At 41.0% G+C, this 17724-nt stretch overlaps 1 protein-coding gene across 1 annotated transcript in view; it reads right to left on the bottom strand.

Annotated features, from left to right (window-relative positions):
- Window positions 1-17724, bottom strand: part of SERGEF (secretion regulating guanine nucleotide exchange factor) — a 166065-nt gene that overhangs the window by 74613 nt on the left and 73728 nt on the right. The window contains 1 exon segment of the mRNA XM_075094659.1: window positions 3575-3611. Coding sequence (XP_074950760.1) covers window positions 3575-3611 — 37 coding nt within the window.

The raw sequence follows: 17724 nt of genomic DNA, 5'->3' as shown, positions 1-17724 counted from the left end.
CTGTGTGATATCTTTAAGGAATAAAACAGATGACAGCTTTGAACTAAGATATGTGATCAGAGAAATCCTACCACAGAATATTCTGAAAAGTCAACCTTTTAAAAGGACATATAAAAATTCATTTCAGGAATAAAAGGTATCATAGTTATTTAAAAAAAAAAACAAACACAACAAAACACACAACAAAACCCACAACAAAAAACCAGTAACATCACATCTCTGTTTTCCTCAAAATCAGCTAGCTTCCTGCATTGATAATTTTCCCATTTGATTCCATGAGCATAGCACACAGCTTAGACAGGTATATGATGTTCTTTACATACGCAAAGTTCTTAGTTTACTGTAACTTACTTCTAGAACTTTATTCCCCTACCCATTTTTTCTAGAGATCTCTCCCTAGAAGGCAGAAAGCTTAAAAGCACATAAAGGAGAGAGAAGGTTGTTCAAACTCAATGCTTTGCTTTCATTCACACTGGGACCTGCTAGCAACATACTTTTACTTCATCAATTCAGCAAGAAACACAATATGATTCTTCAGATTGCTCTTCAGTCAACATTCAGAAGCACCAGCCTGACAATACAGGCATGTGACACTGATCAAGTAGGGAGAAGGTAAAGGGAAAAATCTTTTCTTAAAGCCAGCCATAAACTAAGTAGAACTTAACAAATTCGCTAAAAGGTTTAATTGTAGAAGGGTAATTAGGAAATATACTACAATATATTGGGGAAGTACAGGCCTGTCAGCCTGACCTCAGTGCCGGGAAAGGTCATGGAGCAGATCATCTCGAATGCCATTACACAGCATGTGCGGGACAACCAGGGGATCGGGCTTATGGGCATGGGTTTATGAAAGGGAGGTCCTGCCTCACTAACCTGGTCTCCTTCTATGATAAGGTGACCCGCTTAGTGGATGAGGGGAAGGCTGTGGACGTTGTCTACTTGGACTTTAGTAAGGCCTTTGACACTGTCCCCCACAGCATTCTCCTGGAGAAGCTGGCTGCTCACGGCTTGGACAAGTGCACTCTGTGCTGGGTTAAAAACGGGCTGGACGGCCGAGCCCAGAGAGTGGTGTGAAAGGAATCAAATCCAGTTGGTGGCTGGTCACGAGTGGTGTCCCCCAGGGCTCAGTGTTGGGGCCAGTTCTGTACAAAATCTTCACTGATGATCTGGATGAGGGGATTGAGTGCACCCTCAGTCAGTTTGAAGATGACACCAAGTTGGGTGGGCATGTCGATCTGCTGTAGGGCAGGAAGGCCCTACAGAGAGACCTGGACAGGCTGGATCGATGGGCCGGGGCCAACGGTGTGAGATTCAACAAGGCTAAGCGCCCGGTCCTGTGCTTCGGTCACAACAACCCCATGCAACGCTACAGGCTTGGGGAAGAGTGGCTGGAGAGCTGCCTGGAGGAAAAGGACCTGGGGGTGTTGGTCGACAGCTGGCTGAACGTGAGCAGGCAGTGTGCCCAGGTGGCCAAGAAGGCCAACAGCATCCTGGCTTGTATCAGGATTAGTGTGGCCAGCAGGAGCAGGGAGGTGATCGTGCCCCTGTACTTGGCACTGGTGAGACCACACCTCGAGTACTGCGTGCAGTTTTGGGCCCTTCAATACAAGAGGGACTTCGAGGTGCTGGAGCGTGTCCAGAGAAGGGCAACGAAGCTGGTGAAGGGTCTGGAGAACAAGTCTTATGAGGAGTGGCTGAGGGAGCTGGGGTGGTTTATCCTGGAGAAGAGAAGGCTGAGGGGAGACCTTATCGCTCTCTACAACTACCTGAAAGGAGATTGTAGCAAGGTGGGGGTCGGTCTCTTCTCCCTAGTAACAAGCGATAGGATGAAAGGAAACGGCCTCAAGCTGCGCCAGGGGAAGTTTAGGTTGGATATTAGGAAAAACTTCTTCACCAAAAGGGTTGTCAAACACTGGAACAGGTTGCCCAGGGAGGTGGTTGAGTGTCCATCTCTGGAGGTATTTAAAAGAAGGGTAGACGTGGAGCTTGAGGATATGGTTTAGTGGTGGATTGGGCAGTGATAGGTTAGCGGTTGGACTCGATGATCTTAAGGGTCTTTTCCAACCTTAACGATTCTATGATATATAGAAATATACACTACATACATAGAACACCACCACTGTGGCCACTTAATGAAACTGATAAGACACAACGCTAAAATAAATACCTTAAAAATGAGGGCATGGAATGCAGGCTGGAGACCAAACAGCTGGTTTCTCCACACTTGTCATACCAGACTTGAGAAAAACCAAGCAAATTCTTCACTTAATATCACAACGCATCAGTTAGGCCAAAAATGTCTATGTGGATGGAGTGCTGACTGAAACTTAGAAGACTGTTTCATTTCCAGCTCTGATTAGCATAGAATTCCTTTCTTCATCTCTCTCACCCTGCCTATTAATGGATATAATTATGCTGAAATCTTTTATAAAGCACCTGAAAATCTACAGTTTAAAATGTTCTTAAACAGGTATTTATAAATAATAACAATCGCGCATCAAACTTCAGTTGTCAACTCATCACATGAAAGCAAGAATCTGATTGTTCCTGGAATTAGTACACAAAATTCAATTTTTCCACCGACATTAGCTTTGTAGTACTTTCATCACTATTACAACAGCTGCATTATACTAAGATGCACTAAAGAACCTGACTATCATTGACTAACATTTTGAGGATTTTCCAAGCAAACAACAAAACACACAGGATCTTTTTTTTAAATGGAAAATTTCCATGTTAAACAAAGATGCTTTTGACCAGCTTCAAATTAGGTGCTACTCTGAATCTGCATCTTGAATTGTTGCAATGGCTCCACTCTAAAACAGGCTGTAGCACTTGGCAAACGTATCTTGCTGTTATATCTGTCAACCCCTCTCTGCTTACAGGGGCTGGTTGTGCTGGTTTTGGCTGAGAAGGGGTTAATTCTCCTCACTGTGGGGGTGGGCTACCTTTCCAGCTTCCCGCGCTCCGCCGCGTGGCGGGGCGGGGGGGCTGGGAGGGGCAGGGCCATGGTGGGGACGGCTGACCCCGACTGGCCAATGGCAGGTTCATTCCATACCATGTGACACCGTGACCAATATATTGGGGGGGGGCAGTGGCAGCGCGGAGTCGGGTCGGCGGGCGGCGAGCGGCTGCGGCGCGTGCAGTTCGTTCCCCCTCTCCCCTCCCTTCCCCCTCCCCCGGGGCTTTGCGCCTCTCGTTGTTCTCCTTTACATTGCATTTCTACTGTTGTTTCTTTTAATTTTAATTATTAAACTGTTCTTATCCCAACCCACGAGCGTTACCCTTCTGATTCTCTCCCCCATCTACCGGTGGGGAGTGAGCGAGCGGCTGTGTGGGGCTGAGCTGCTGGCTAAACCACGACACTGGTCAACAAGGGCACCTTTTCATCACCACCACTCATGCGACTGGTTTCTCTTCTTTCCCTCACTTCTATACATTACTTTCCTCCTTTCAGCTGTACAAAATGCCCTTAATTACTCAGTATGTTTGATGTACATGTTTTTCTTTCATCTTGTGCTACTTAAAAAGTGAAAAAGGGTGAGAGGATTTGATACAAAATTAAGCTACTTACCAACTACTGCCAGATTATGCTCTGAGCCACATGCGATCTGAAAAAGAAGTATGAATGAATAAGAGAGAACCTGCTTACCAACAGGAAGACAACCACCACAATTATGATAGGATAATAAAAATTAACCTGAAACAAACAACAACAGTTTGTAGGACGCAAAATCAAAGTTGAAGTGCTCTCACTTTTAAATGAAATTTCATTTGCAATCTCACTTAGGGGCTTAGTGGTGGGGGGGTATGTTTGTTTTGTTAATATACAGGCCTTTTCTTTTCAAAATGCAGTCACCAGTGACGTTTCAATCCTTAGGAGCAAGACTGGCCACAATTCTGCAAAAACATCACACCCTTGACAACATCCACTGGATCCAACAAGACTATTCATGGTCATAGCACAAATGCAGATTAAGCCTTTGTAAAATCAGAGCCACACAGAGACAGCTGAGAATCAAAAGGGCAATGAAGATCTCAATTTCTCTTATCTATACTGTTTTTCCAGATGACCCCTATAGAACTGCATAAAGTATACAGGCTCAGTGTGATAAACCTGAAGTTATATGATCCCTATGGTCATTTGTCTAGAAAGCAGAAAAAAAATACCATAGAACTCAACTCTTCTATTAGCAGCAGGATGGTTTAATTTTTAAAAGGTGCAGAAAAAGAAAGAAAGAAACCAATGCAAGCATTTTCTCCCAAACTCATTAGTAATGGAAATCAGTTATAGATTTTTTTTCAAAGCAACCCCATAGTTCACTGTATTTTTCTTTCTTCTTTGCAGCTGCTGTGAACATGTCAGACGTTTAAGTTGCTTTAGCGTATATCACATAGTATCACTCACTAAGCTTTCCTAAGTTCTTCACAAATTATGGTAACAAGCACCACCAGCAGCCTGCTGCCCTACTGCAAGGGCCTCTCTCTCCCATCGAATTCTTTTGCAATGTCACTGCTGGCATAATTATCTGATGTAATACAGACATCATCCTACACAAGGTCACCCTGCTGAGTGTCCTCAAGTTTTAAATTAAAAAATGAGCAATCCCCTCAAAATCCTGTATCCAGTTCACTGTCTTACACCTAGCTGCCAATTACACGTACTACTGAGCTGGAAAACATTAATAAGCACATTCTTCTACTTCTTAAAAGTACATTTGCAAAAATAAAATATAAAACAGAAGTAAATTTAAAAATAGAAGTCCACACCATCAAAATTTTATATGGTTTTCTGCATGCATAACTTTATAGTTTTTGTGGCCAGAGAAACTGCTGCAATCGCCTCAATGTCTGCATAACCTAAAATCACAGAAGTTAACAAAATAGTCCTTGTACTCAGCCCACTGTGCTTGAGCACTTACTGCAAAAGAGATATCCAAGACTGACGCACAGACTAGTTTGAGTGATTACGATTGTGTTCCAAATAAACACTGCAATCACTACTACTCACAATGTACCCACACCACAGCTGTGACATGAAAACATTTGGTCAATGCCATCCTACCACAAAAATGGCAAGGAAGAAAAAACAGATTCTTTAGGATAGAGGTGCTTAGCCAAGACATTAAAGCATTGGGGAAAATGAGGCAAGAAAAATAATTCAAGTCACAGCACACTCCAGGATGGACTCATCTTCAGAAAAATCATGACAGAGCAGCAGGAAAAGCAATGCCTTTGCAAGAGCACTAGCTGGGCTGCATCAAGTCTTCCATTCCACAATACCGCAAGTAGGCAAAGCTTTAAACCCTGACTCTTAAAATGCATAAATCATTGACATATCCCATATCATTACCCTCACCACACGTCAGAGCCCTACATGGGAGATGGGAGAAGGGCTGGTTCCTAATGCCTATTCACTGGCTAATGCTCCCACAAATGCTTCTCGAGCTTAAGGCTGATGCCATGGAAACAAGATCCACACATGGAAACACATGAAGGCTTTCTAGAAAAAAAGCAAATTCTGCATCTTCACCAATGACTGAAAATTGGAGATACTGAAGCTGCTGCTAATAAAATAAACAAATTTTATCTGAGGTGTGAATAATCCTATGTCAGCTACTTCCCTAGGAAATACGCTGTCATGGTTTTAGCTGAGACAGAGTCCATTTTCTTCACTGCAGCTGGCATAGTGCTGTGCTTTGGACTTAGTATGAAAACAATATTGATAACACATAGATGTTTTGGTTGTTGCTGGGTAGTTCTTGTACTAGTCAAGGACTTTTCTAGCTTCCCATACTCTGCTGGGTGCACCAGAAGCCAGGAGGGGAGGGCGCACAGCTAAGAGAGCAGATTCAAACTGACTAAAGGAATATTCCGTATCATGTAACATCATGCCCAGTATGTTAACTGGGAGGAGCTGGCCGGGGTAGGGAGACAGCAATCGCGGCTCGGGGACAGGCAGCGTCGGTCGGTGGGTGGTGAGCGGTTGTATCATTTGTGCTTCTGGTTTTTTCCCTTTTTCTTTTTATATTATCATTATTGTTGTTATTATTACCATAATCAATACTATCATCATTATTTTATTCTAAATATTAAACTGTTCTTATCTCAACCCACAGGTTTTGGCTTTTTTTTTGTGGTTTGTTTTGTGGGTTTTGGTTGGGTATTTTTTTGTGCTTTTGCTCTTCTGATTCTCTCCCCCATCCCACAGGGGTGGGGGAGGTAAGCGAGTGGCTGCGTGGTGTTTAGTTGCTGACTGGGGCTGAACCATGACATATGCTAACACAGGCACTGATCCAAAGCATTGCTACAAAAGAAATGCTCAGGTTGGTGGCTCATACTTACTGCCAGGATCCCTTTCACAAACACTACATTTAAAAAAAAGCACAACCAATCAAAGTGGTGTTTAGAATATAAAACATTCCCTAACAAAGGTGTATGTTCTTCCTGTATCTAATAGCAGCAGGTACAGAGCCTGCAAACCAGGTAAAAGAACACTGTTGACTTCATAAAGCTTTGTATTCTACTCATAACAGCTGTGACTCTGCCCACCCTTCAGAGCAACCCGATAGCCAGCTTATCAGGTTGTAAGGGAGTCATTTAAACCACACTGGGTACAACCAGACCAGGAACTGCTATATGATGCAGACTCACCAGCTCTGGGGAGTTGCCCCCATGACACCCACCCACGGCCAACGTGTTGCCCAGATGCACTTACTGCAGCTTTGTAGCCTGATGGGGTAAAAACTCCTACAAAGCACAAATGACAAGTGCTGCTGCACCCCTTTTGGTCTGGTAAAAGCCACCTCAGTGTAAGTGCCAGCTTTGCCAACAATGACTAAAATCAAGCTAAATCGCAAGCTACTGAAAGGCAGTGCCCTAGATTCACCTTCAATGGCCCAGAGCAAAGACAGTACATGCCATGTACCAGCAGCAGTACCATGCTCAAAAGAACTTGCTAGATTGAGACCACAAGGTTCACCACCTCTGCCTTTTCACAGGGTGTCACCACCTGACAACACAGACTGACTTTGTAGGAACCCCCAAATAAACAACACCCTTAGAGGCCTCAAGGTACCTTTCTGAAACAACAGCTTTATTCACCATCCATTCAGCTCACTACAGGCTATACCATCCACCCACAGGATTTCTGCTGACCTGCGTGCCTATGACTCTGGAGCTCAGAAGGGACCACACTACAGACGTGAAGCAAGGTTGCCACTGCTTAATGAACAGTGCTGCCTTGCAGGTATTTCATAACATCTTTTTTACAATCAGCTTTAAAATGTGACGCCCCCTTTTCTTCATTACTCCCCACAACAGGCAACAATCAGCCAGGAACACATCATTTGGTGGTACAAATAAAGACCAGACAGAGAACGGCATTGCTGAACAGATGCTTTATGCTTACATTAGATGTAATAAGGTCTGCAGTCAGTGCAGGTCACTAAGAAAAGCCTGGTATTTACTGCAGCAACCATAATTTTCTGGCTACTTCTCTTCTGTCCCTACCCCCAATGTGCTGCAGAGAAATTAAATTCCAGACATCTGCGTGCTCCCAGTGGATAAGTACATTCAAGGGTACTTATAAACACACTATAATGCTTTCTAATTGGGCAATATTTTTACATTGTTTTAATTGAAACAAACAAACAAACAAAAAAATCACTATCTTAAAGACAAATCAGAGTGACTGCTAGCAAGTGAAGCATTCTGTGAGCTTAAAGAAACATGAACCCCTACACAGAAACAATTCATATTGAAATTTCTTCCCTGTTTGGAGGAAAATTTGAGAATTGCACACAGATATTGTGATCTCTATATAAACAATCTCAAAGCGCTTTACAAACGCCTATGAGGCAGGAAAAGCATTTATATGGACCATTTTCTCAGAACTCATTTACCTTATTATCCATGCCCTTTCAATCATACATAGATTGTTTGTTTCTTCCCTTAGATTGCTTGTTAGTAAGCTCTTTTCTAACTAGCAATGGTTGCAGTTCAGATCCATCCATCCATCCAGATCAACACATGTGGTGAGAAGCAGCCATGGACCCAGCATTTTATTAATCATAAATAGATCGATGGTGAGGAAAGACCTTAGCACAGCAGCCACTAACTCTGAGCAAAACACCAACATCTTTCTGCAGCCTGCAGATACGCCTATGGCCCAGCCCTAACAAAATGTAAAAGCAGTGGTTTACACAAAGTATTTTGATTAAAATATTTGTATGTATTGAAAATACTACATGAAGTATAAAAATAACATGTTTAATATATAATATATAGAAATATAAAAGAAAATGTGTGCATACATAATATGTATGCGTATTAGGAAGAGAAGGTTATCTGGTCAAGATGATGTTATCAGGGAAGAAGGTTCAGAGGAAGGAGAGGTTAGGGTAAATACAGTCTTATATCTGGGAGATAGATCATTCTGAAGAATAGCTATCCCTCCTTTTGCTCCCCCAAAGTCCTGTGAGGTAAGAAAGTATTATTCTCTCCTTTGTAGATGGTAAACAAACATATACAGGATAAAACACAGATATTTAGGCATACAAGCTCCCCTTGATTTCAAAAGGTAATTAAACGACAAAATACCCTCTGTCATCCATATCCTAAAGAAATTCCAAGCACTATAACAAAAGAAGTCTGACAAAGTGTATTTTAAAAAAAAAAATAAAAAAAAAATTTAAAAAATCAAAGTTTCAGGCTAGTACCCTGACCACAAGGGTATGCTTCCTTTTCTTTCTATACTCCCTGGGCTCCAACTGAGGATCTGTTGTGCAGCCCATCAGGAAGAAGATCAAGTCAGAAATGCAGGCAAAGCCAGCCTAGTGCTGCAGCAGAGGGGAAGGGACCGTACAGGGGGTTGCAAGGACAAGGCACAGGGAGCTGGACTCACAACGGGGGAATTGCAGGATGAAAATTCACAAGCCTCTGAACATCAGGTTGCTTAGCTAGAACAGCAAAAGGACCTCAACGCCATTTATTTTCGGTTCACTACCCTATGAGTGCAGGTTAATTCCTTACAGTACAATTATTTCCCAAAACATTCAAGGATAGAGAGGCTTCCATCACTTCTCAGAGGTAACAGCATGACATACAAATTAGGTTTCTAAGGATAAATGAAGATATGATGTTTAAGCAGTTGCATCCAGAATCTAGTCACTACCATTTCTAACTCTTCAATTGCACGAAAGCATAGCTTTTTGCTTTTTTTTTCCGGGGGGGTTGGGGAAGGCAAGGGAAGGAAACCATTAAAAGAGTGTGCTTGTGAGTACTTTTAACCAGGACTTTGTGTCTGCCTTTAGCCATGCCATCTCATGTCTTTTGACAAGTTTCACTGTAAGGAAATTGCCAGGGCCAGAAGACGGCAAGTTTTGTTCCTTCTGGGATCAGAAGTCCTAAGGGAAAGAAATGAGGTGACCGAGAGAATGCAGATCAAAGCTTATGCAAAAAAGGGGAATCTTCTCTCCCAGAGATGTTCTTCCATGACCTTAATTAATGTACTGTAACAATGATTTGTAGTGTTTGACACTCACTGCCCAACTACATTTGTTTGCAGAATTCTACTGATGTAAAAAAATAAATTAAAATAAAAGGAATCTAATTAGCAAATCTGTCCTGCTTCCAATGATCCTTCACTAGGAACTATGTGTTCCTCTTCTGGATCATTTGACTCCTGATTGATAAGAAAGCAGCTTGCTAACCTAGTCACATTCCTTGGCAAGCCCAAGACTAAGCGCAGTTTAATGCAACACATGTTAGCAGCAAACCAGTAAAACCTCACCAAGAACAGTACATTAAATCCATTCCTAGATGTTGGCCGAATCAGTTGAAAAGTGAGAGGCCCAGTGTCCTATAGCTCACAAGACATTTTCCATTTTTCATCAATCTAATAATCTAACCTTCTACTTATGGTCAATTTTTGTTGCTGTGTGATTGGCTTTTTAGTTTGCATGTAGTTTTACTTTCCACTACAGGAGGAAAATTCACAACAGATTTTAAACTGTCTCCTCAAGACACACCTGACCAAAAGCTAATGTGCCATGTAAATGGACCTTTGCAAGCATGGAGGAAGATAGAAAGCATTAAGACATTGGCAGGATGCAATAAGCTTTCAAAGATTTTATAGCTCTCTATAGCTTCCACAGTTATGATCTACACCCTCCCTATGTGAAACGAATCCCAAGCCTGACACACTTGTGGCACAAGACAAAATGCTTTTCTGCACACAGCATTCCCCTTGCTTCTCCACCCATCATTTCAGAGTTCCATCTCCAATCATTCAATATCCTGCCCTGCAATTGCCTTAGTCACCAAAAGGCCAGCTGGCCAACCCCAAGATCTTGCCTTTATACCCTCTGTGCTATAAATTACATTTACGTATAAGTCCCTGCATACATTCCTTCCCTATGACACTAACTTCTTGTGGATAACAGGGTGCACTTGCACTTCTCCAATTCAGTCAGTGCAGCTTGGGTCTGAAGGGCTTGCAGGAGATAGAAACAGTTGTAAACCCAAAGGAGGCGGGGGGAAACACCAACCAAAAACACATACCAAAACACGGTCTTTTAATATGAGGTAGGAAGTACCAAAACCATGTAAAGCTATCATTAAAGAGCTCAGGCACAGGGGATGAAAATAAAAGGAGGAAAGAAAAGCTAATTGTTAAAAGCAGTCAGGCATTTCCATGGAAGGCTTACATCACAGCAACCCACGTGCATCCACAAAGTACACTTGCAAAGCAAGTGTGGTCATATTGAAAAAAACTTAGATACGTACTGTTTGCCTCAAATTGAGGATGGATGGATGGATGGATGGATGGATGGATGGATGGATGGATGGATGGATGGATGGATGGATGGATGGATGTGTCAAGGCAAAGTAAGATCCACGTCCACCAACAAAAAACCCTTGAAATCAGATGACTCTAGGACAATATAAAACTTGCTGAGATCCCAGTAAGAACACCCAGTGGGATTAGGTTTGAGTAGAATGACAAGCGTGACAAAAATCTTTACAAGTCAGTGAGGTCAGCTGGCTCTTCTCCATTGCCTGAAGATTTTCCAGTTAGTTCTTGTATCCTTCTTCAGGCAGTTCCCTTCCTTCCCTGGGGCTCAGAAAGCATTAGCATCTCTCATTCCAGGAAAATCAAGCTCTGTCACTTTCATATCCCTCAGCCTCACTAGTCTGTCAAAATTTTCCATTTTTGCAACCAAAACCTGAGCCACAAACCAATTATTACTTATCCTGTCATCATTTTTAAAATTAACCAAGTCACGGTCATTCAATCCTAGTTTGTTTCCTGTAACAAGATCCCCCATTCAGTCTTCATTATTTTGTGAAAATTAAGACTGAAATGTCCCTTCTGATTGATAAAGAAATCATCAATCACATCAGCCCTGACTTAATGTGTACACACTTCCAAACCTATGTCTGTGCAGTGCAAATCCAACAAGGCCAAAATCCTCACTAACGTTACAGACATCTCTATCCACATCCAAATATGAACTAGAAGAATGGGGTCTTCAGCAGATACAGTTTCACCAAAGGGAACTTCACCATTTTTCTCAAAATTATTTTGATTTAGAGTGTTCCATCCACAATTCCCAGCTCCTCACAGTCTCAGTGCCTCTCTCCTAAGTTAAATGAGAAGCACCAAGATGAATACCTTACAAACTATTTGGGCTTCCTTTGGGGAATACAACTAGTTTGCTCTTTATCTGAGGCCACAAACACCACTTTCACAGGAGAAATGAAAGAAACCAAGACCACAGAAACAAAGTTTCAAAACCTCTTTATACACCGATCTGACTGTACCATCAACACACACATCCTTACCATCAGATTATTCTGATGTTTTCACGTCAACAACTGTAGCTTGTAGCATACCAAAAAACCTTGGGTGTCTGTCTTGTCTTCCTACGCTATTTTACAAGCAAACAGCAAAAAGAAAATGTTCATTATAGCATATAAATGTCACCATTACCTATCTGAATGTGCTAATTTCTAGTACGGTGAACTTAATGAAATGAATAGTTCTATTAAACAATGATTGCAGGCAAACATTCTGTCGAAGTACATATCATTACGCCATGTTTTATAGGCTTAGAATAAAGCCTCATGACAGCAAGTATTATCTGGCAACAAAACATCAAATTCTATTTAAACAACTATTTCCAAGATCCTTCAGTAGATGTATAACTGCAGTTTTAAGTTTTTCAAGAGAGTCTTTCCTTGTGGCAAAACAATCTATCATTTTTAATCCATTTGGAATATGTTGTGAAATATTCAGTGAAGCTGGAGAGAATCACAGAGCAATCAAATGTACATATCACAGGAACTCAGCTCTCCCCTAACTGTGGTGTTATTACAAGCAATCTCACTACAATTCTTCTACATAAAAAAAAATAATCCAGCGAACTCAGCACACACAGCCTGTGTGATTATATATAGCACAAAGCTTTGTATTTTTGTAGAACTGAAAGGAAAAACAGCACTTCTTACTAAGTTCATACCCTCAAACAATTGACTCTCTGGGTATTCTATTTGGATGTTGTGAACAGGCAGACACTGCCCCTAAAAGACCCTCTTAAAGGAAATAAGTGCTGATAGCATGGCTCTGGCAGGGGCCATACTGCCTCAAAACAGAAGCCATCTCATGATTAGCCCTGTCCAACCATACTGCACAGAGGAAACTGGCTAGACAGCTGTGAAGTCTGACTTTGTTAGCTCTCTAACCCTTCTTTTTCTAGCATGTGTTTTTTTGGAACCTCCTTACGGTATTTTTTTCTTTTACATGCTTTTCACCTACACTATCCTTCATTAAAGAATTGCATCCAAAACACCCAGCAGTATTATCAAAATAATATTATCAATGATGTCATTAAGGAATACTACTCTTAAAGTGTAGAGGCTTTTTTGCTTCTTCCAGCAATAAATCCAAATTTATGATAGAATTTTGAATGTGTCAGTTCTTCAACGCACAGCATCAGGATGTAGGAAGACTAATTTTCAGAGAAATTACTAAATGCTCAAGAAAGCTCTCATGCACAGCTGGACTGACCTTTCATTTCACTGCTAGCCTTGTTGACCTCAGTGAGCACTGCTGCTTGCTTAAACCGGCAGTGCACAAATACACTGTCCCTGAAGAGAATAAAATGATTATTTTATCTCCAAAACATTTTCTTTGAAAGAAATGAGCAGGTTACTGGAAGGACAGAACCACTACTGTGTACTATCATTGTAGTGTCCCTCAATGGACCAAATGCCTTTGGGAAATATTATTTTGCAATAGATAGAAAAAGATAACTATCAGCTGTTCAAGAATGCAAATCTTTGCCTCGTTTCCAGTACAAGCCTGTCTCTCCCTCTCCCACATATATGCACATAAAACCAAAAATGTTATCAACTTTATTTGTAGTCAAAAAAATACTAGCATATTAAGAACTCCTCCTAAAATATGAGAAAATAAATGTCCGAGAGAGAGGAAAAAAAGAGGTTTTTCAAACACCAACTAACTCAACTTGAGGACAGAATTTTCTTGGTTCATTTACTTTCCAGCAGAGCTGCAGGCATGCAGCTTCCATAAGGGTTAGCCTTGTATAAAAACATCAAGCCGTGAATTTTGCTGACTGTCTGCTCCTTTACCTCTCCAAATAAGTGATGCTTATGCCTTTAGGATGTCATGTAACTCTGCTCTTCAATGTTGGATTCTCTGTTTCTGCAGCACTCAGTAACAATACAGTTCCTTGCAGCAAGCTTGCTGGCAATAAATAAAACGTAAACTTGATAAGACTCCAATGCAAAGATGAACAGAAAAGCTCTTCTGGGTAAATAAGGATACAATTTGTAAGGACTTAAACAGAGACTGAGTCTTAATGCTAGTCACAAAGGGAGAATTGGGAAAAAAACACATCTGCAGTGACTACGCAGCTGGTAAAAAGGCATTCTTATTAAAAAACTGAATTATCATAAAGCCTTCAAAGTTCTACTTTGAACTTCTTTTACTAAGACTATAGCCAGAGCATATTCTGTCAGAAAACCATCCATTAGCTCAAGAAAACAGCTGTAGGACAGGAGTAGACAGAAGTCACAAACCCCTGCTGCTGCTCCAGTGCAGTGAGGTCAGAACACATCTGCTCTTTCCAGGGCTGGAAAACACACTGCAGCTGGCCAATGCCAGGCAACCCACCAACAGACCTTCAGCTATTCACATTCAGGAGAACCATTCATTCATCTCAGTTGGGTTGTCCTTTAAAACCACACATACATTCCAGTTTATTTTGACCTAGCAGCTGCCTAATTACAAGGCATTTCTATTATGAACCATCTCTCTCACACAATATCCACTCCCTTCTCTCTCTCTTTCAGTCTTCACTACCTTTGAGGCATGATTCCTTCACACCAGTACTAGCACATCCGTTTCAAACAACCTTTTCTCCTCTTGTTTTCTCTGGGAACATGGTGGCCTGCTCAACTTCAAAGGCTCCCAGTCTTGCCAGGGGACCAAACACTGCAGGGGCATAGTAAGCTGAGAGATGTGTCCCACCTCACAAGCCAAAGGACACACTGACTGGTCATTTAATTCACACTACGGAACAATTTTACTTATGACTTATTTCTAAACATGACAGCATCTTCACAGTTTGAAAGAATGAAGCAGATAATATAACCACTACAATACTATTCAAGTCGAATTGTGAAAAGAGTGGTTTCACAAGACCAACTAAACACACACTAATTTATCCACAGAATTTGCCTATATATGCTGTGACCAGTGCCTATAGGAAAACAAAAGAAAACCTTTTCTCCCAAAAATCTCATGCAATAACAACTCTCTGCTCAGTAATCCATTACTGGGAATGGATATCATCCAACACCAATCATCTGTAGTTAATGCCAGAGAAGCACTAAGCACTCACTAGCAATTTCTTGATGCCTCCATAGGCTGAAAAACAGGTCTGCCTCTTTCAGGAGCAAATACTTCCTTGATTAAGAAGCCAACAGAATTGGTATAGCTGTAGAACTACAAGCATAAAGGCTTTAACTAGTTAGAGTATAAACAGACCATAGCCTTGAAACCATAACAAATTGAGAACGTACTCCCTCCACTAAGCCCACTTGCCAGATCTCCACTCCAACATAAGGAACTAACAGGGATAAAAACCCCACAAACAGTCTGAGAAACATGAAGCCCAATTTCTGAAGAACAACTGTGGTTATGACAGCCAAATTCAAATATGGCATTTGGGCAAAAAGGACTGGTAAATATTTTTCTTCTGTACGGGACCTTAACAAAACTCACAAGGCAACAAGTTCTTACAAATTTAAGCTTAGTTTAAGTCCATGTATACCCATATTTTTATATTTTCTTGACGTTAATTGAATAAGCTTATTATAGCAGTATTGCACAACGGTGCCAGATTGGCATGAACCATAGTAAATATCGCCACTTGTGAACTATGGCTCACCAGAATCTTATTCTGGTCTCCCTACTGCAGTTATAGATTGATTGCATTTGACTGCAAGAGATTTATGCCCAGTAATTACTCCTCTCTTATTTACAAATACCACCACAAATAGAGCTAGCTATACCTTCTGGAATAAAAACAAAAAACTGCTTTAACAGGACAAATTTTGAAAAGTTTTCATTGCTCACATCCACTTGCACAATGACTGCAAATACATGTAAGTTACCATGTGGCAAACCCTGTTTGTTTTTTGACAAGGGGTCCTATTCTCGACCTAGCAGAACCCCTTGGTCCACCTGTGTTAAAGACATCGCACATTATTGAAAACTGCCTACAAAGGAAACAGGACGGATACTGAAGGTCCTGCAATGTGAATTCATTTAGAGTTCTTGAAATTAAGGAGTTGCGAATGAATCAAAATTCCAGAAGCAGCTAATAAAACTTCATAAACGGGCAAGACTGAGACAGATAAAATTTACTGAGGTCACGTACAGCATAATAAATATTTCTAGATACCAAAAAGAATCATTTAGACTGTTTACATATGGAGATAGATTCTGAATTAGTTGGAACCTCTCAAGAGAACTATCTAGCATCACTGCGGACAACTCACCAGAAATATCCTTTCAATGTGTAACAGCAACCCAAAAAGCAAGAAATTAGACTGGTTTAGAGAGGGAAACAATATTGTCATCTTTTCACACAGTCCAATTACACGTGGCAGTTTCATTCTGATACTGTCAGGAAAAAGGGACAAGAACCCATAAAAAGAAAGACCAAATGTCTTGGCCTAACATAAGCAATAAGAACATGTAAAAACAAGCACCAATCCTGCTGAAGACCAGATGATTTATTATTCCTCAAAACAGAGGAAACTAATAGCAGAACACCAATATTTCAAAACCAAACTTTATACAAAATCCTAGGAGTACCTTATATGACTACTCCTAGTAGAAGCAAAATGACTCTTCATTCCAGGAAGTCTACTTCAGTTCAACTCACTACAACACTACCTAGCAGCCTAATTCTGCCATGCCCATTCTATTTTCATATTACTAGGACTGAAGAGATTCTGCTAAGACGACTCCACAGTACTATGACAGACTGACCAATGCTGTTCCCAAAAGAAGAGTATTTTGGAATGGAATAAACAACAAGGGGATGTCACATAATTTTGGTTTTAAAGTTAAGCTCACTTCTTTCATGATAAGATACTCTACTTTGCCGAAGGAAGGACACATGAGCTGCTTTACTTTGCACACAAAGCATTAAGGGTCTTACTGAAATGTTACCTTAAAATCTACCATGGCATCAAATGAAGAGATGACAGCTGCAGGTCTGTTCGCTTTCTAATGTGAAGAAAACATCTGTCTCACCTAGGAGAGACGCTGTTTTTATACTAGGTATTTTGGTTTAGATATTTCCAGCTTTAAAAGAAAAAAAAGAAAAAAGTCAAACCCCCAATATTTAAGCACTTCAGAACAACTTTCCATGATTTTGATTATTCTCGTATATATGAACTCCCCTTTCTCTATCCTCAACTTCTCACTCAGTTGTGCTGTGAGTCCGTATTATTTATTCTTCCTTTAACTACTTATCAATAGCAATCAAGATAGGCCTCATCCTCCTACGGCTAGGTTACATTCCTTCCATATTTCAGCCTAAGGTTTTGGGTTTTCTCCAATGTTTTAATCTTTTTCATAGGTTTCAAGTGTTTCAAATCAATCCCATACTGGACACAATACAAAAGCAGCAAAGGGTAATGCCCAGCACACCTTCCTAACAAGCACTCACCTTAATATTCAGGCACTTGACAACAGAATTAACCCTTTTGGGCCACACACTGTAACACCACAAACCAAACTTGGATGATGTCTGCCCAGACCCCACATCTTTCAAAGATGCTCCTGCCTGATGAGAGGCGAATCCCTCCTCCTGTTACTACAATGTGCATTCTTGCTCCTAATATGTATGACCCTACACTTGCAAAGCTGACCTGCCTAGTGTCCACCCTCCTGAAGCAGACAAACAGTCAGGAATATTTTATTTTTTTAAATACTAGTGACTCCACTAGAAACACACATATTTGTCAAAGACTTTGATTTACAGTGATATTTCTAGGGCCTCTCGCAGCCAGTTTGTAATTTTAATGGATTTTTCATTTTTTAGTGGTTGTTATTGTCTTTATAACTTTCTGATCAGAATGTCATACACCGTCTAGACAACTGCCTGACAGAAATCTAAG

This window comes from Phalacrocorax aristotelis, chromosome 5 (assembly GCF_949628215.1).
Source record: "Phalacrocorax aristotelis chromosome 5, bGulAri2.1, whole genome shotgun sequence".
Lineage (NCBI taxonomy): Eukaryota > Metazoa > Chordata > Aves > Suliformes > Phalacrocoracidae > Phalacrocorax > Phalacrocorax aristotelis.
Note: the sequence above shows the minus strand (reverse complement) of the source record. Positions and strands in the feature narration are given on the sequence as shown.